At 34.9% G+C, this 21,307-nt stretch overlaps 1 protein-coding gene across 3 annotated transcripts; it reads right to left on the reverse strand.

Annotated features, from left to right (window-relative positions):
• Positions 1-292: 292 nt before the first annotated feature.
• Positions 293-19,439, reverse strand: LOC122056116 (putative disease resistance RPP13-like protein 1). Of its 3 annotated transcripts, XM_042617903.1 has the most exons (4): positions 19,254-19,439; positions 769-3,881; positions 622-668; positions 293-544 (listed from the first exon to the last, which is right to left on the reverse strand). In XM_042617903.1, the coding sequence occupies exons 2-3, from the start codon at positions 3,781-3,783 to the stop codon at positions 645-647; spliced, it is 3,039 nt and encodes a 1,012-aa protein (XP_042473837.1). In that variant the 5' UTR covers positions 3,784-3,881; positions 19,254-19,439; the 3' UTR covers positions 293-544; positions 622-644. The 3 variants fall into 3 exon arrangements, with proteins under 3 accessions (XP_042473837.1, XP_042473838.1, XP_042473836.1); XM_042617904.1 differs by having other exon boundaries at positions 293-668; positions 769-3,872; XM_042617902.1 differs by having other exon boundaries at positions 293-668.
• Positions 19,440-21,307: the final 1,868 nt, after the last annotated feature.

Raw genomic sequence — 21,307 nt, forward strand, 5'->3', positions numbered from 1 at the left:
GTCATTTATTCTCTCTTCCTTTATGTCAATAAATTCATACAATTTTTTTCACTGTCAAATTTAACAAAGACTCAAGTAAATGCAAAACTTAAAACAACTGTCTACTTTATTCACAAACTATAATGACTCATCGAGAATCTAAAAGTAATAAGATTCAAACTTCCATGTTATAAAATTATGGAAAAGGAGTTCTGTATCATTTTAAAGAAATAGAACAAATGGTAAAATTTCAATATAGATAGAGAGCACATATAGGAATTCACAATATGCGATATCATTCACACGATATACATTGAGGAAACAAATAAATAGCTTATGACTTACAATGTACCATTCAAAGAATTTCTGAGGAAACAGATACAAATAACTAGCTTATAGGTTATAATACACAATCCCAAACATTTATTCTAAATACAGAGACAAATAATCTTTTTCTACAAAAGAGTAGTTTTAGACAATTAAAAGACAAAGATGCAATTCTACCAACACTAGAACTAGTGGAAATAGGCACCTTGGTCAAGTTATACCAATTCCAACAAGCGCCCTTCAAGTAGAAATAAAGAAACAAGTACATTTTATTTGTGATGATATTATAAAATCCATGATTAATGAGTTACTAACCTCGATCATAATGGAGGAAACAATCAGCCATGGAAGCTTGGTTGATCCTGTCCATAGAATAAAAAATTGTACAAGTTTTTTTTCCCTAACAAAATTTAAAGGTATGCAATAAGCTAGGGTAAGAAAATAGTTAATGAGAGGACTTACAAGGGAGATGAAACTTCCAAACTCATCCTTTATTTCGTATTTGTACGAGCCCTTGTTGAGTAATAAGCGTGTTTTACGATCAACGCTATAAATAGTAACTTTTGGAATTTGTTGAATGATGTGACAATTTTGCTTCCCCTTGCTGCAACTATCTAGTAGAAGTGAATCGCAGTGCATGTAAAATAGCTGCAAACTATGCAAAGTCGCATTAATCAGGCTTGACAACCACTGTGGAAGCTGTTTTATTTCAGCGGGGAAAATAACTACCAATTGCTGCAACGTGCCAACCTTCTCCACATATTCCAAACTTGGACAGAGATTAATTTGCAAATACCTATTCGAAGGAAGGATGCTATTTTTCAGCTTTGGGCAGTTGATGATGTTACACGATTTCAGATTAGGAAACAAATTGAGGTTGGTTGCTTGAACATCCAGTGCTTCACGCAATATCCACGCTTCCCAATTGCGCATGTTGTCGAATGCTATATACTCAAGTTTTGGGAATGCAGGCGTTCTGCAGCCAAGGAATTCAGGACCAATACTCCTGATTGCTTCCCCTCCTTCAATGTCTAGGACTTTAAGATTGGGAAGTTGGCCCAATGGAGGGAGCACCGTATATGATGGGAAATTGGCCAGACTCAAAAGTGTTAAGTTAGCCAAAGAATCAAGTGCAGAAGTTGACACCATCCACTCTGGAAATTGTCGGCCAGGGAAATTCTTAATTGCAAGAGATTGTAGGTTCGATGGAGGACTGAATTGGTTGCATATCATCTCCGCCTCAGTGATTTGCTCCTCATTGTTTTCATTATTATTCTTTGTCCATTCAAGAATCAATCTCCTGAGAAATTTTTTGTTCGCAAGCATAAAGTTTCCGTTTCTTGTCCTTGTTGCCCTTTCCAATTTATCTATCCGTAAGTGTCTTAGATTGCACAAATATTGCAACTCGTCCAAGTCACAACCTCCATCCATCTTGCTCATGGAGTCACAATGGCCGACAAAAAATCCCAAAAAAGTGTTGAGATTTTTCAGCTTCCCAACTCCCTTTGGAACATGGGTGAGCGGAGTCTTCTCAATTCGAAGGCACCTCAAATTGCTTAACTTTGTGATCCCCATTGGAAGTTCATGCAGTGATTCACACCCCGACAGATTCAAAGTTTGCAGGTTTGCAAGGCACTCAATGGATTCAGGAATCCTTCTAATCTTTGTTCGATCAAGATCCAAGTATTTTAAATGTAACAATTTCGTAAGACAATCTGGGAGGCTTTCTATGGATGTATCACACAAATCCAAGACTCTGAGACGCTGTAAGCTTTCAAATGCATGATTCTCTATTCGGTTGATTCGAGGGCAATTGATGAGGCGTAGGACTCTTAAACATTTTTGCTCTGTTATCACATTGGGAAGAGATAACACATCATCACCTTGGTTTGAGATGGACAAACGACGAATCTTTGTCAAAGAATTTGTACTTGTGCATTGACCATTATTAATGATAATCCCTTCCTCTTCCATCAATTTTTCTGCAAAAGATCGTAAAACATCATGCATAACAACTCCTACACTATTTAAATTTTTAGTATGATTTTGCAAAAGGTTTCTTGCAATAAGTTCCTCGTAGTAGTTCTCAGCTGTGTCTTCCATCAAACGATTTGATTCTTCAATCACAAATCCTTCAGCCATCAATAGTCGGATTAAGTCTGATCGAAATGATATGCCACGATAGAAAGCACAACTAAGAAAACATTGTTTGAGGTGACTCGGCAAATCCTCATAGCTCAAGTATAAAGCATTTGATACTTCATTTCTATTCTCGGTCATAAACCATAAATCACTTTCAACAACTTTTATCCACTCCCTTTTGGTCCGGTCCTTGTGAAATAAAACACCAGCCATCACTTTAATTGCTAGAGGAAGACCATCACATTTTCTGACAATTTCCATACCAACTTCTTTCAATTCAGAAATTATTTCATTCTCCCCTTCTCCAAAAACAATTTTTCTAATTAATTCCCAGCCACTGTCTTCGTGCATTTTCTCAACATGGTGGACAAAATCAGCTCTCATTTCTGCTACCACATCTTCATGCCTAGTGGTATATAAGACAGTAGCCCTACAGGAACCATTCAAAATGGGATTTCTGATTAAATCTCCCCATGCACTTGCACTCCATATATCATCCAGTACAAGAAGCAAACTTTCTGAAAGAAGAGGAACAATTCTACCTTCAACTTCTGCTCTACTTTGAACACCATCATCATGTCCTCCTACACCTCTTAGTATTTGTTTGAGTAGCTCAATCTGAGAGTAATCCTTAGATACATGTAACCACACTCTTTTAGGAAACTGTTTTTTCACCATTTCATCGTTAAATATTTTTTGTGCTAGAGTGGTCTTGCCTATTCCACCCATCCCAGAAATTCCCAACACACTACATTTTTTTTTGTTACGCTCTATCTCTGAAATTAACATTTGGGCAGCATCTACAATTTGTGTCCCAACAATGTCTGTCGCCACATGTGTGGAAGAGGTAGGAGATGACATTTTTACTGTGTTATCTTGGAGGCCTTCATTTATGTGTGCTACTAATCTGGGTATAACATTACTGTCGTCTTTGATTTCGTCGAGTCTATCATTGACTCTTTTTATTTGATTCCAAATGTTTCTTCGGAACTTATAACACTGGAAGCAAAATGAAAGCAAACTAACCGGAGAGCATACCTCCAAAGGAGAAGATGGAAGAGCCTCCAATAATCTCCCACCTTCAATCAAGCAAAGATCAAGTGTGTCTTCTACATCATACATGATATCTTTTAATTCCTTCACCCAATTGTTGATCGCAGGATCTCTACGTCTTCTTTTTTCAGCATCTTGAATATAGGGACGGATTCTTGATAATTTTCTATGAAGCCTCTTAGTTTCTTCTTTAACCCCTAGCACTTTACCTATCTCTCCCTTTATAACATCTGATAGTTTGTCAAGGTATCTTATAACAAAAAAGTTTAGGACATCTGCCATTTCTTGAGACGGATGAATCAACTGCTCTAAGGCTAGAATTAAATTTGTATTGGAATACTTACTGCCTATGCTTGCATGCTTATCAACTCCTGTTTGCCCTAATGAGAAAAAGAGTGTTGTTATATCATAAACTAATTGTGAATAAGTAACAAGAATACACGTTAAGAGATATTAAACATCTAAAATGGCTTTTATGCGAAAAAATATGAGAAGAAGAATTTATACGGAAAAAATCATGTTGGATATATCTTTTGTATGAGAAAAAACTTATAAAACTATACAAAGGATATAATAACAATAATAATCAAGTTTTATCCTACTAAATGGTATCGTATCATTCTACATCATTAAACTCTATCTCCTATTGTAACATCATTTATATTTAAATAAATTTTATCTTATTTTATTATTGCTAACCAATTATTTTTTTTTATCTTTTTCTTGCTCATTTAATATGCACATGTGTCATAATTTCATATCGATTAACTAAACATCTATTGGTCGTCTATGTACATGTTTACACTAGCTTAAATGTGTCTTCCCAAATTTTTCCTCAATAGGTGTCACTTTGATTTTCTCTCTAATATTTTCATTTCTTATATTGTTCATCCTTGTATGTCTGCACATTCATCTTGACATCCTCATCTATGCAACTCACATCTCATGTGTTCTAGAGTACTTATCATCCATTGATTAGATATTTTTTTTATTTTTAATATTATGAATAACTTTATAAATCATTCAATACCTTATTTTTCTAGGTACTTTTATACCTTTATCAAAATATCATCTGGTCTAACTACTTTTCATTTTACATCCCATTTAAAATTTGTTCTACTTCTGAAATTTAAATTTTATATAAAAATTTAAATGTTTATACTTATTTAACCTACATAAATTATTTAAGTTAAATTGTTCACCTAAACCTTCATTAAAAAGTTGATGAAATTTTTTTTTCAATGATATTTTATTTCCTCATCATTTAATAATACCCTATTGTATTTATCTTTAGTATATATTATTTGGATAAAATCTTTTTACTTTCATTTTTTGCTTCATTCACCACTTTCTTAGCCTCTTTTTTATTATTATATATTTTTTTAAAAAAAATTCTCATTTTTATAAGTGTATCATATATCTTATAGGTTGTTTCTTTTTCATTCACTTTCTCTTATATTATACAAAGGATGTAAAGGAAAATTTCTCAAGTCTTAGAATTATTTTTGACATTCAACAAGAGTTGGGATACTGGCTAGCCAAACCAAATTTGCACAACAATAAATAATTAACCAAATGATTAGATATTATGCCCACTTACGAGTATTTTTGTTCTTATATAAGAAAACTAAAGTACTTGCCCTCCATTGATCAGATATTTTTATCATGAATAACCTTATAAATCATTCAATACCATATTTTTCTAGGTACTTTTATACCTTTATCAAAATATCATCGGGTCTAACTACTCTTCATTTTACAGCCTATTTAAAATTTATTCTACTTTTAAAATTTGAATTTTATATAAAAATTTAAATGTTTATACTTATTTAACCTACATAAATTATTTAAGTTAAATTGTTCACCTAAACCTTCATTAAAAAGTTGAAAATAATAATTTTCAATTATATTTTATTTCCTCATCATTTAATAATATCCTATTGTATTTATATTTAATATATATTATTTGGATAAAATATTTTTACTTTTATTTTTTACTTCATTCACCACTTTCTTAACCTCTTTTATTATTATTATATATTTTTAAAAAAATTTCTTTTTTTTTATAAATGTATAATATATCTTATAGGTTGTCTCTTTTTCATTCACTTTCTCTTATATTATACAAAGGATATAAAGGAAAATTTCTCAAGTCTTAGAATTATTTTTTACATTCAACAAGAGTTGGGATACTAACTAGACAAACCAAACTTGCACAACAATAACTAATTAACCAAATTATTAGATATTATGCCCACTTACGAGCATTTTGGTAATAACACATATGAGATCATGGGTGGTTATTCCCATGATTCCCCCCAAGGGGAGGCAGGTGAGGGGTAGGTGTGCATGGTTAATACAATAATACCAATTGAGAGCACAGTACATAAGGACAAGTGATCATCATTCTAATACTTTTCTTCTTGAATTGTCGGACTCTGAATTGAGATATTGTGGATCCATGGTGATAGTTCGTTCATGATTATCATTCTGACTGCGAGTTTGATTCAAGGAATTTTTTTTCGTGGTTCCTAGATTTTTAGTATTTATTCGCTGAGGTAATCTTTCTTTTACGAAAACTCAACCCCATTTATTTTCGAGAAATTATAGACATTTTCGCAATTTGTGAAGAAGTCTAACATTGGTATCAGAGCCAGGTTTCGATCCTAGAACATGTGGGTTATGGGCCCACCATGCTTAAGATAGGATATTAAATTTTGGGGTCCGGATCATGGATAAGTTTCATGAATCTGATTATACCATAAAGTTACCCATGACTTGTAGAGCATGGAAATAATTTTCATTGAATTTTTTTTAACATGTTTGGGCCTTGAAAACTAAGGTTGAACCTTGTGGCCATGAAAATCAATCGAGAATATTTTCCTAGTTTTCAATAGAGTTTTAGCAAGTGTTGATGCATATAAATGGTTGAGTAATGTTCTGCATGCTTTGATGTAACAAATTCATAAGTCAATTACGTGAAATGGTTGTCGTTTGTCAGAAAACCAAAATCGACAGAGAAGGGTCATGAAAAAATTTTGCAATGCCCGTCTAGGGCTTCAAGCTTCCCAAAAATCGAGTTTAGGATTGTCAGGAAAGAAGAAATCATAAAAAAACAATCAAAACAATGGAGTTGGGCAAAGAAGACCTAAACCGAGCCTGCCCGTGTGTGGGTCACGCTCCCGTACAAGGTGTGTAAGTTGGATCCGGTCCAGGTCTATCTAGAGCCGAATCTAGATCTACGTCTCGACTCGATTCGTTACCCGATAGTCCCGGCTAGCGCGCATGGGAAGATTCAGCTACTCTTCGAGGATCAAGAATTGACTGAGGTTTTGAAGCACAAAATGAAAGACCTCGGGAGGGTAATATGCCTCAAGTGAGGCAGGATCAAGAGGTGTACCGTGCATGGAAGAAAAAGGATAGTCAAGCTAGGGTAATCCTTCTGAGCAGCATGCATGACGACCTGACCCCAATTTATGAGTAGTATCCTACTGTGATCTCGATCTAGCAGACTCTTAAAGAGCACTTGGGCTCCCCATTAGCTCCTAAGCTGATCATATTGACTTATAGGTTCATAACCTATAAGAAGAAGTGAGATCATAGTATGAAATAACATTTAATTCAAGTGTCAAGTATGATTGCTTCTTTAAGGAATATGGGGAAGTCATTATCTGATAAGCTTCAGGTACTAGGGGTGATCCAGTCCTTGCCCGACTCTTAGGAGGTTGTTAAGACTTATCTCACATACAATGAGAGTGTTATGATTCAATCGAAGTCCTACATTGAAATGATTTGAAAAAGATCATGTGTTTAAAAAGATGTAAGATATCTTCATTGGTATGAGGCCTTTTGGGGAGAGCTCAAGAGTAAAGCCATGAAGACTTAGGTCCAAAGTGGATAATATCATGTCATTGTGGAGATATGTGAGCATCCTTTGGGCTTAACAAATGGTATCAGAGTCATGGTCCAGACCAAATTCAATATGGGGTGGCCTTGAATGAAGCTGAGGATAGGCCCGAAGCAGGTCAGGTTGATCAGATATTCACAGGAAGGCATAGGAGCTGGCCAGAATGATTGGATGCTCGTGGGGAGCCCAAGAATAGGTCAAGGGTGACCTGATGCTTATGGGGAGACCCATAGTAGGTTAGGATGATCGGATGCTCATGAGAATGCCTGAAGCAGTTCAGAGAGAGCAGATGCTCATAGGGAGGTCCGTATCAAGTCATGGTGATTCGATACTCACGGGGAGGTCTAAAGTAGGTCAAGGTGACTGGATGCTCGTGAGAATGACTGGAGTAGGTCAGGATAACCGGATATTCACTGGTAAGGCACGAAATAGGTCAAGGTGACTAAATGCTCGCGAGGAGGCCTGGAGCAATTCAAGATAACCGGATGCTCACGGGGAGACCTGGAGTAGGTCAGGTGATCAGATGCTCGCGGAGAAGACGCGGAGCATATCAGGATAACCGATCCTCACGGGGAGACCCAAAGCAAGTCAAGGTGACTGGATGCTCGTGGAGAGGCCCAGAGTAGGTTAAGGTGACCGGATGCTCGTAGGGAGACTCAGACCATGAGCGTAATGGTGATCCTTCATTTGAGGGGAGAATTATTGGGATTCAATCAAAATTCTACATTAGAAGGATTTAAAAAAAGATCATAGGTTTAAAAGGAGGTAAAATATCTCCATTAGCATGAGACCTTTTGGGGAGAGCCCAAGAGTAAAGCAAAGAAGGCCTAGGTCCAAAGTAAATAATATCATTATATTATGGAGATATGTGAACATCATTTGGATACAACAGAGAGTATTTGTACTTTTATAGATGTGAGTAACAATTGTGAGCTTGAGGAGGTGCGTCAGAAGGTGGCTCAGTCTACTATAGGTCATGCTTTTGCCGTGGAGTCGAATAAGTGATCCCAGGGTACTAAGCACAAGTGGCACAAGTATAATAGGAAGACCAAAGGCCAAGGCAAGAAGAAGCAACTAGTGAGGGAAGATGATAAGGAATAGAAATGGAGAAAGAAAGAGCTCGATAAGAGTAAGGTTAAGTGCTACGTATGTGGTAGACTTGGGCATTTCACACACAAATCTGGCAAGTGAAAGGTATTTTCCTCTTTCTTACATGGTATGAGTTATGTATCATCTACTGTGATGCTTGCTAACTCCTATCCTTTGTGGATTATAGACTCAAAAGCCACTGACCATGTAGCTCGTGATAGGAGCTCATACATGGAGTTTCATCGATTGAGTCCCCAAGCGAGGAGGATGTACATGGAGAATGGAGCATTTGTGGCGGTGAAGGGGATTGGTACATGCAAGCTATTGTTATCATTTAGTCAAATCCTATATATTACATGACATTTTGTATGCTCCTAAGATTTAACGGAATCTCATTTCTATTCGTTGCCTTGATCGTTTAGGATATTCTATTTTTTTAAGAAACTCTGTTGTTTCTATTTCATTTGACAGTTCTTTGATATATTCTGGTTCAGTCTATGATAGACTTTATGTACTGGATATGGTTTCCATTTATGATATTTCTCATTTATCTCCTATCTAAGAGTGTAGTTGATGATATTTCTATTTGGCATAGTAGACTTGGCTATATAGGGTAAGAGAGAATAAACCGATTAGCAGCAAATGACTTATTGGACCAGCTAACTAAGGTTGAGTTGCCCCTATGTGAGTTTTACCTAGCTGGCAAAGCTATGAAGAAACCATTTGGAAAAGCAATGAGAGTTGAAAGTCCATTGCAATAAGTCCACTCCAATCTTTGTGGGCCTATGAATGTGAAAGTCCAAAATGGAGCTAAGTATTTCATTATATTTATTAATGATTACACGTGCTTCGGTCATGTCTATCTGATCTTGCACAAGTCTAAGACACTGGAGTGTTTCAGGAGGTATATTAGTGAGGTTGAAAATCAACTAGACTTGAGGGTGAAAACTCTCAGAACCGATAGGGGGCGCGAGTATTTATCTGAACAATTTAAATAACTCTATTTTGAGAAAGGTATCATGAGACAGTTGACTATTCCTGCTACTTCTCAACAAAATGGAGTGGATGAGAGAAGGAATATGACTCTATTGGATATGGTAAGGTCTATGATGATACAAGCTAACTTATATACCTATTTTCCATTGGGGAGATGTCTTGTTAACTATGTTCCAATAAAGTCTGTGGTTGGTACCCCATACAAGCTTTGGACAGTGAGATAGTATGATCTTAGCCACTTAAGACCATGGGGTTGTGTCGCATATGTTCGCGATTCCTAGCATCCACATGGCAAGTTAAGCCCTAGAAGAAGAAGTGTATCTTCACAAGATACTCGAAACAGTCCAAGGGATACGTGTTCTTAGGTGAACATATAGATGACACAGTAACCTAGATTGAGTCTCGTGATGCTACCTTCCTAGAAAAGGATTTCCCTATAAGAGGTGAAATCGATCGGGTTTACACCTTCTATGAGATGGATGAGCCTAGAGGTCCAGATGAGCCCAACGAAGGGATCCAAGAACTTATTACACATCTTGGTCCTAGTGGAAGTGGTCCATCTAGAGGTGAGAAGGCTCCCCCTCCTCGTAGAAGTAGTCAAGAACATGAACCTCATCGTTATTTCCCGATTGAGGATGAGATCCTCATTGTGACTCCTAAAGATGATGAGGAGCCTAACTCATTTCAGAAGGCTCTCAAGGGTCTAGCAAAGGACCAATGGTATAAAGTCATGCAAGAGAAGATGAATTCTATGAGAGTCAATGGGATCTGGGACCTAGTTGACTTACCTGAGGATAGAAAGGTCATTGGGAACAAGTGGGTTTTCAAAATCAAAAGAAAGACTAACGGATCGATCGAGAGGTACAAGGCCCGTCTGGAGCCAAGGGTTACATGTGGACCAAGGGTGTTGACTATGAAGAGACTTTTTTTTTTCCTGTAGTCAAATCTACATCGATTCGTCTACTCTTGGAGATTGTTGTGATCATGGATTTGGAGTTACATCAGATTGATGTAAGAACCTCCTTCCTTAACGGAAGTTTGGATGAGAAGATCTATATGGAGTAGCCTTCTGGGTTCATTCTAGCAAGTCAAGAAGATAAGGTATGCCGACTATGGAAGTTGATATATGGCATAAAACAATCATCCAGATGGTGGTACTTGAGTTTTCACAAGTAAGGCGATATCTTATGGTTTTGCAATGATCAAGGAGGATCATTGTGTCTATCTGATATGTTATGATTATTCCTTTGTGATCATGTCGTTGTATGTGGATGATATAATGTTGGCTGAGAACAACATTGTGTATCTCATTACCATTAAAACATGGTTATCATCCAACTTCAACATGAAAGACATGGGTGAAGTGGAGTTCATCCTTAGAGTAAAGATCTAGAGGAATCGCTTAAGAAGAATGTTGGTTCTTTCACAAGAGATCTATGTTAAGAAAATTCTTGAGCATTTTGGGATGAGTGATAGCAATTTCATAGATACTCCTATAGCCAAGGGTGATGGTCTGAGTCTTGATATGTGTCCTAAAACTCAGGAAGAAGCAAGGGAAATGAGAAAAGTCCCTTATTCCAGTGCAATACGAAGTTTGATGTATGCAATGTTGTGTACACGACCAGACATATGTTACACAATCAGTTTGGTGAGTAGATATCAATCAAATTATGGAAAAGATCACTAGAGAGCAGTGAAAAGGATTTTTAAATATCTTAAGGAAACTACAAGCCTCTCCTTGTGTTTTAGAGAAGATAATTTGTGCCTTGTAGGATATTCAGACGCTGACTGGGGTAGCGACCTGGATAAGCGCAAATCAATATCAGGTTTTTCCTTCTTGCTCAATGGTGGTACTATTTCATGAGCAGTAAGAAACAAACTTGTGTAGCCTTATCAACGATAGAGACTGAGTTCATGACTTGCTCAGTTGCAGTTCAAGAGAGTATTTGGCTCTGAAGACTATTGGATTACTTAGAAATTGTGGTAGATAGTGGGAGGCTAGTGATTATCTACTGTGATAATTAGGCTACTATCGCATACACTCGAGAACCTAAGTATCATAGTAGGACCAAGCACATAGACACCATATATAACATTTTGAGAGACATCGTTGAGAAAGGTGAAGTGATCATTAAGTATATTTCTACACACAGCATGGTGGTTGATCCTTTTACCAAACTCATTGCTAGAGACTCATTTTTAGGACTCAGAGAATCATTGGGTTTGTGTATATATTAACATTTCTCATGTTGTACTAGATTGATGATATTGATGCTTATTACTTTGATATATGATTATTGTGCATTAATAAGTCACACATGAGTTATTATATTTCAAATAATGCATTTTCTTATCATATATTTTATAATGTGATGAAATGGTATGTCAAGCAGGTCAAGTCATCTCTCTCACACGAGTGACCACACCTAGCTCTGAGTGAGCAGGGATGAGATGATTTCTAGCTATTAGAGGTTTTGAAAGTAGCCCTGCTAAAATATAAATCACCATGACATGTGTTATAGATGAGATCATTTGTGAAATAATCGACATGGACATACCCACATTCATGTTGCTCGTAAGTAGCTAGATATGAAATCTTAGATATCACCTGCAATTAGTGATGTCGTTTCTAAGATACTCTCCCTGAGATCTTTGGGTAAAATCTTATGTGCAAACTGTTAGGGTTGATTTGTAGCTAGAGGAGGGGAGGGGGTGAATAACTCGTCGCGCTTTGATTGTTTGCTTTGATGAAGTTGTTGTAGTGGAACACACTCAAGCAACTCTCACAATTCTAACATAGGGGATTTACTTGGTATTCACCTCAAGAAGAGATGACTAATCCAAGAATCCAGCCCTCACTCACTCATCCACTATAAAATAACTCATTCTCGGTAACTACCAAAGGCAGAGAAGCCTTGTACAACATCTAAATACAACAAGAAGAAAAGAAGAAACAAATACAAAGAATCTCTTACAAGATTTACACAAATGAAAACCCTACCTATCTTCTTCTTCTTTTGTGGAACGTCTCTTGACCTTGAAAGTGCATCAACACTTTACTCCAAGAAGCTTCAAGAACTAGCGTAAACATGTGAGAGATAATCGTAAGAGGTGGAGAGAAAGAAGTGTTGAATCGCTGCGAAGAAGACAACTTTAAACTTGGTGCTTCCTTCGCAGCGGTCACATTCTAATCATTAGGGAGACTTGAATCGATCGGCTGATCAATTTAGAGCACCTCTGTGCTCTGCTGGGAACTGCTTGAATCGATTGACCAATCGATTCAGACTTCCTCGCGACCGCGTGAGAAAACCAGCCCCTAATCGATCGGCTGATCGATTGATGGTGCTCAATCGATCGGCTGATCGATTGGGAGTTCCCCTGTGGTCATGATTTCATTTCTCAATCGATCGGTTGATCGATTGTGCCAACTTCACTCGCGTACATAACCAATTGATCGACTGATCGATTGGACTACAGTCCAATTGATTGGTTGATCGATTGACCTCCCTTTAGCATGCTTAAATCAAGTCTAGGATCCCCAATTCTAATTTCTGGTCAACCGTGACCTGTTGGAACTCTTCATGCCTAGCATCTGGTCAATTTTGACTTGCTGAGACTTCTTCACCAAGTGTTCGATCAATCCTTTGACCCACTTGGACTTTTTTCCTCGTGCCAAGTGTTAAGTCAACCTTGACCCACTTTGACTTATCATCTCGTACCAAGTGTTCGGTCCTCCATGACCCACTTGGACTTCCTTCCATCAGATGTCCAGTCACTCTTGACCTATCTGGATTTCCTTGTGCCAAGTATCCGGTCATTTCTTTGACCTACTTGGACTTCCCAACACAGGTGTCTGGTCAACCTTGACCCACCTGTATTTCCATGTGTCTGGCTTCACTCATCAGGTCTTTCTATCTACCTAGCTTCACTCACCAAGACTTTCTATCTGTCTGGTTTCACTCACCAAGACTTTCTATCTGCCTGGCTTCACTCATCAGGACTTTTTCACTGCCTAATTTCACTCACCAAGATTTCCAACTACCTAACTTCACTTACTAGGACTTTCAACTGCCTAACCTCCAGTTAGGACTTTCCCAGTCAAGTATTCGGTCAACCTTGACCTACTTGACTCTTCTTTACATCAAACTGGTCATCCCTTAACCAGAGAGAAATTGCACCAAAAAACTCCCCAATCGGACGATTGCATCTGCAATCTTCACATATTGTCAAACATCGAAACTCAAACATCAAGACTCAAGCTTGAGCCAACTCAAGCTTAGTCAACCCGGTCAACCTGACCCAGAGGATATTGCACCAACACAAACTAAGTCCCAAACTTGCATAGTGTTAGACAAATCTAATATATGCCCTATTGAGAGATAGGGTAATAACACTATGGAACGTGTTTCATATCACGTGTGATAAAACGACTAAGGATAGTGAGATCACTTTATTTGAAATGATTATATTATTAATCCTCGTATTCCACTATGTGGGATCTGAGATTTATTGAGTGAGATCTCTTGTGCCCTTATTACTTTCAGCTAATTCTTGAAGTCTTCGATCAGTGTTGCTATTTTAGTCTGTTTACCTATAGTCTAGAATATAAATTGAGGTCTGTGAGATAAGTCTAGGAAAGTAACTGAATTGAGACTGAAAGATTCATGTTTGGGAAAAGGAAGGTCAATCGATATTACATTATTGAGTAGTATTCATTGACCGATCTATTATGTTAATCCAAGTTAGGATTTGAACATATATAATAGTGAATACACAATCGAGCAAAGTATAGGGGCTCATTTTTTATGAGGAATGTGATTCGATGGATGTAAATACATTGGTTTTGTGGTACAACGAGTTCTTTTAGTATTAATAGTGACTTCACAATCATCCTAATAGGTGTATTCCCACATAAACGTGAAGGGGAGGTAAGGTGAGGGTTGGTGTGCATGGTTAATACCAATTGAGAGCACATTGCATAGGGACAAGTGATCATTTTTTTGATACTTTTCTTCTTGAATTATATTGTCAGATTTTGAATTGAGATGTTATGGATTTGTGGTGATAATTCATGATTATCATCCCGACTATGAGTTTGATTTGAGAATTTTTTTTTTATGATTCCTAGATTTTCGATATCCTATTCCTTTTCGAAAAATTATAGACGCTTCTGAAATCTAACATATATTATTGACGTAATTGAATAATTGAAAATGCAATTAGTATTCTAGTTATTTTCAATTTTATAACTTCTCTAATAAATCTAAATGAGCAACAATTAACTTTCAAGGATCTGTCTTTTTTCATTTTTATTTTATGAAAAACGTACGTTTTTTGAAAAATAGTGTTTGGTTTGTGTTTTTCGTGCTGATTTTCTAAGAAAATAGATAGCGTTTCCTAGAAAAACAGAGAATGACAAAAAGTCATTTTCATGTTTTTTAGAAAATGTGTATTTTTCAAAAAATAAAAATGAAAAACGCGCCTACTAAACACACCCAAAATTTTTTCAATTTACATTTGTTTAATGAATGCACGAAATTATTATTTTTTAATTAAATAATGTTATAAATTATTTTATGATATTTAAATTCATTTAACGAAATGACTAATTTTATTTTATAAATTCAAATTTTTATCAATGGAGATTGTCAAATTATTTTCCTATAAATTTAAATTATTATTTTTTTACTTTTATTGGTTGCAAATTTTTGTTATTGTGTTAAATATTTTATAAAATTATAAATAATTTTCTTATGAATTTATGAATGTTATATTTTTTATATTATTAAATATTTTATAAAATTATTCTTTTATAAATTTAAATACAATTTATGTTTTTTTGAATATTATTAAAAAAACTTGTAAATAATGTTTTTTTTAATTATATTTGTTGAATTTTTTTTTTATACAAGGTCTACATTAAAAATTAAGGGCATCGTTTAAATTTTACATAAACTAAATTGACAAATTAAAATTTTCTATTTTATTTGATCTTTTCTAATAATTGAAATTTAATTGATGTAGGATATATTTTTTTTTCGTCTGTAACACTTTACTCCAAAAAAATTTCAAAAACTAACGTAAACCTATGAAAGATGATTACAAGAGGTGGAGAGAAAGAAGTGTTGAATCGCTGTGAAGAAGACAACTTTAAACTCGACGCTTCCTTCGCAATGATCACATCCCAATCTATTGAGGAGGCTTAAATTGATCGGCTGATCGATTTAGAGTGTCTCTGTGCTCTGATGGGAACTTCTTGAATCGATTGACCGATCGATTCAGGCTTCCTCGGGATTGCGTGAGAAAACCAGCCCCTAATTGATCGACTGATCCATTAGCGATGATCAATCAATCGGCTGATCGATTGGGAGTTCCTCTGTGGTCATGATTTCGCTTCCCAATCGATCGGCTGATCGATTGGGCCAACCTTCACTCACGCGCATAACCAATTGATTGACTGATCGATTGGACTACAATGTAATCAATTGGTTGATTGATTAACCTCCCTTTAACTTGCTTAAATCAAGTCTAGGATCCCCAATTCTAGCATTCGGTCAATCATGACCTGTTGGAACTCCTCATGCCTAGCATCCGATCAACCTTGACCTGCTGGGACATCTTCACCAAGTATCTGATCAATTCTTTGACCCACTTGGACTTTTCTCCTCATGCCAAGTGTCTAGTCAATCTTGACCCACTTAGACTTACCGTCTCATGCCAAGTGTTCGGTCCTCCATGATCCACTTGGACTTCCTTCCACCAGATGTCTGGTCACTCTTGATCCATCTGTATTTCCTTGTGCCAAGTATCCGGTCACTTCTTTGACCTACTTGGACTTCCCAACACCAGGTGTCCGGTCAACCTTGAGCCACCTGGATTTCCACGTGCCTGACTTCACTCACCAGGTCTTTCCACCTGCCTAGCTTCACTCACTTGGACTTTCCATCTGTCTAGCTTCACTCACCAAGACATTCCATCTGTCTGGCTTCACTCACCAGGACTTTTTCACTACCTAGCTTCACTTATCAGGACTTTCACCTGTCTTCACTCACCAGGATTTCCAACTGCCTAGCTTCATTTACTAAGACTTTCAACTGCCTAATCTTTAGTTAAGACTTTCCCAGTCAAGTATCCGGTCAATCTTGACCTACTTGACTCTTCTTTACATCAAACTGGTCATCCTTTGACCAGAGGGGAATTGCACAAAAAAACTCTCCAATCGAACGATCGCATCTGTAATCTTCACATATTGTCAAAGATCGAAATCCAAACATCAAGACTCAAGCTTGAGCCAACTCAAGCCTAGTCAACTTGGTCAACCTGACCCAGGGGATATTGTACCAACACAAACTAAGTCTCAAACCTGCACAGTGTTAAACAAATCTAACATATGCCCTATTGAGAGATGGGGGAATAACACTGTGACACGTGTTTCATATCACGTGTGATAAAATGACTAAGGATAGTGGGATCACTTTATTTGAAATGATTATATTATTAATCCCCGTATTCCACTATGTGAGATTCGAGATCCATTGAGTGAGATTTCTTGTGCCCTTATTACTTTCAGCTAATTCTTGAAGTCTTGGATCAGTGTTGTTACTTTAGTCTGTTTACCTATAGTCTAGAATATAAATTGAGGTCTGTGGGACAAGTCTAGGAAAGTAACTGAATTGAGATTGAAAGATTCATGTTTGGGAAAAGGAAGGTCAATCGATATTATATTATTGAGTAGTATTCATCGACCGGTTTATTATGTTAATCCAAGTTGAGATTTGAACATAATAGTGATTACACAATCGAGCAAATTATAAGGGCTCATTTTTTACGAGGAAGGTGGCTCGATGGATGTAAATGCATTCCCATATAAACATGAAGGGGAGGTAAGGTGAGGGGTGGGTGTGCATGGTTAATACGAATTAAGAGGCCATTACATATGGACAAGTGATCATTTTTTTTGATATTTTTTTTCTTGAATTGTCGGATTTTGAATTGAGATGTTATTGATTTGTGATGATAGTTTATAATTATTATCTCGTTGAGTTTGATTTGAAGAGGTTTTTTTTTTTTTATGGTTCCTAGATTTTGGATATTTATTTGCTATGGTAATTTTTTTTTTGAAAACTAACCCTATTTCTTTTCCAGAAATTTTAGATGCTTCTGAAGTCTAACACAAATATTATTGACTGAGTAATTGAATAATTGACAATGCAATTAGTATACTAGTTATTTTCAATTTTATAGTTTCCCTAATAAATCTAAATGAGCAACAATTAACTTTTAAGGATCTGTCTTTTTTAAAAAAATAATTCTCCATAAAAATGTAAGTTTTTTTAAATTTACATTTGTTTAATGAATGCACGAAATTATTTTTTTAATTAAACAATGTTATAAATTATTTTATGAAATTTAAATTCATTTAACGAAATGACTAATTTTATTTTATAAATTCAAAATTTTATCAATGGAGATTGTCAAATTATTTTTCTATAAATTTAAATTATTATTATTTTTTTATACTTTTATTGGTTGCTATTTTTTGTTATTGTGTTAAATATTTTATAAAATTATAAATAATTTTCTTACGAATTTATAATGTTATATTTTTTATATTATTAAATATTTTATAAAATTATTCTTTTATAAATTTAAATACAATTTATGTTTTTTGAATATTATTAAAAAAAAAACTTGTAAATAATGATTTTTTGAATTATATTTGTTGAAAAAAATAAATTTTTTTTATCGAAGGTCTACATTAAAAATTAAGGGCATCTTTTAAATTTTACCCAAACTAAATTGACAAATTAAAATTTTCTATTTTATTTGATCTTCTCTAATAATTGAAATTTAATTGATGTAGGATATATCTTTTTCATCTGAAACATTTTCAAGTCAAACAAATCTTATTGACTAAGTAAATGATTGATTGATATTGCAATTGATGTAGTAGTTATGTGCAATTATATAATTCTCTAAAAAAGTCTTCAGTTCAACTTTTTTTCTAACTTCCTTTCTTTGATTTTTTTTAATAAATAATGTTTTTATAAATCTAAATTTATATATATATTTTTTTATAGACATGATTATTTTATTTTATAAATTTAAATGTAATACCCCGATTTTAAAATTCTGGTTAAGTATGATTTAAAAGGTTAAATAATACTATTTATATTATCAAGGTGCACCTTCCTTTTCGGAAGCTCAGAACTCCAAAGTTAAATACTAGGATGGGTGATTTCTTGAGAAAATTTGTAGGATGTGTGTGAGTGACATTAAATCTTCCCTTCAATTCGGTGAGATTCTCTACTTCTATTATATAAATTATTTTTATAAAAATTTAAATAAAAAACTATAGATGTATGAACATGATCATATATTAATTTATAAAATGGAAAATTTATCTACTAGATTTTTTTTTTTTATAACTTGGACCAGTCAGCCAATATGTTTTTTTTTAAAAGATTTTATAATGGTATCTTCTTTTAATTTTTACCCAAATTGAATTGATAGATCAAAAATTTTGAGGAAGAGGATACGAAGAATTAATAGTTTAATAATATTCGAGTTTGTTATTATATTCTTCCAGAATTAAAAGAAAAAGGAGTTTGCATACGTTCTCTACTTTTCTAACCAAAGCTATTTCCCTTAAATATCTGCTCATGCCCAAGTTTATGCATACCAGATTGAACTGAGCGTATTTAAGATTGAGAAGTAAAAAATAATCCAGCAAAAGGAAGAGGAAGCGGAAGTAACATACCTCATTGACTGAATTAAGGTTGAAGATTTAAGCAAAAGTAATGCATAGAGCTGCTTCATCATCTCCTAATCGCTCAACTCATCAGTTGATGCATTTTAAAATGATATGCATATGAGAGACCATATAACTAGGTTTTGTTTTAACATCAACGTGAGGTTTCTTGTTGGGAGGGGGAGGCTGCTGTATAAAAAGAGATCATTCGGTACACTGTGAATATAAAGTAATTAAGAAGTAAATTATATAAAATATTTATAAAGAGTAAGACTAATCAGACTATTTAACAAGTAAATTAATTATATAAAATATTATCCTTGGCTATTATTGATATTAACTAATTATCCAAGTTATTGATATTAACTATGTCTGCAAGTGGCAAGAACACTTGCTATTATCTTTTTTAGAAAATAGATATTAAAAATTAGTAGGGTCCTCAAGTTGTGATAATAAATAAACACTTGGATCTTACTTTTTAGGCTTGGTTTACTTACTCCTGAGGAGACAAGTAGGAGGGAAAATAGGTGAGAAGGGAAGATTAAAAAAAAAAAGTATTACTTTATTTAGGTGATAGGAAGGAAAAAGGGAAAGGATTTGAGGAAAGAGGGAAAATTAGGGTGGAAAATTATCATCTTCTCATTATCTCTATAATCATCCCTCTTCACCTTCACATATTATCACAGTTAGTACATGCATGACTGATTACTTTAATAAGTTTCGGGATTAATTTCTAATAGATACAAAATAATTCATTGGACGTTTGACCTCCTACTTACAAAGTATCATTGTGTTAAGATAAAATGTCCCATGATTTATCTGTCTATATCCAATCGGGGGCTCGACGATACTAGACCACCTGGGTGAGCGTTATCACCTTTTGATATAATATAATCATCTCTCTTCTCCAACTTCACATGTGTAGTTGAGTTGGTATTCAGACAGGGCTTGTCACCACAAATAATGCATTATAGTTGTCCTTGGGGTTACAGTGCAGTGGTAAGGCATTCTAATGGTTAACCAGATTTTGTATGACTGAATTAGTTATTCCAAAATTAATTAATTTAAAGAGTTAAATATCTAAATTAAAAAATAGATAATGCATTATAGTTCCTTAATTGACTTCTATCATGTGTATATATATATATATATATATATATAATTAATGCATTATACTAGTTTTTTTCTTGAAAAAAAATAAAATAATAAACCTAGTTAGCACTATACTAATCCTTCTCTTTGTGACTTAATCTTCGGTTGGTTAATTAATTCATCTGCAATGTTTGGCGCGACGGTATTTCACTAATTTATGGGCAGTAATTTTTTACTTGTGCTATTAAATTGGCAACAAAAGGACAAGTTGGAATCTAATTGAAAAATCTCAAGTTGATTTCTTGTGACTTTGAACCGTTCATTAGTCAATGGTAGGCATGGCGTCAACGTCACGACGTCTAGCATTGAATTATCTGGCCAAACAAATGTAATGTTTTGTCTTGTGCACCGAAAGATCAGACCAATTGAGCAAGTTGTTTCGATGGTTAACGAAGTATTATTATCATAAACTTTAGAATTCGAATCTTAATATAATTAAGATAAATGCTTCTCTTATATATCTCTATTCTAAAAGTTACTAACCATCTATGATTTAGTTTATCCGTGCCATCTTTTACCACACCATTGGAGAGAGTTTAATCTGGTCAATCATCTCGATAGGCTGTGTTGTCCTATGCTCTCACTCGAGCAGCTACTACGTAAAGGGACCTGGGAATTACTTTAGTCAGAGTAATTTTAAAATGGAGGTACTTTAGTTTAAATAGCTCTAAGATGGAGGATGAAGAGTGTTTTGGATAGAAAAATATAGATAAGGATGCTGTTTTGATAATTTCTAAACACAGAAGCAGCGTTCTTCTTTTGATTTTCTAGCTTAGTTTTTGTTTTTTTTCTGTCTTAGTTTTCTTTTGATTGTCTTATATCATGATCTTGCAATTTTCTCCTTTCCTGTTTTTCTTCACTATGAAACTTCAAGGAAATATCCTGGGAAGGTGACAACTTCTGTCGTTATT

This window comes from Zingiber officinale, chromosome 3B (genome assembly GCF_018446385.1).
Source record: "Zingiber officinale cultivar Zhangliang chromosome 3B, Zo_v1.1, whole genome shotgun sequence".
Taxonomy (NCBI): domain Eukaryota; kingdom Viridiplantae; phylum Streptophyta; class Magnoliopsida; order Zingiberales; family Zingiberaceae; genus Zingiber; species Zingiber officinale.

Bases quoted from the DNA above. Each gene is read 5' to 3' on its own strand.
- LOC122056116 (XM_042617904.1), bottom strand. From the start codon at position 3,783: ATGGCAGATGTCCTAAACTTTTTTGTTATAAGATACCTTGACAAACTA. The intron at 669-768 runs GTAAGTCCTCTC...TTCTATGGACAG, and splicing joins TTGGAAGTTTCATCTCCCTT to GATCAACCAAGCTTCCATGG.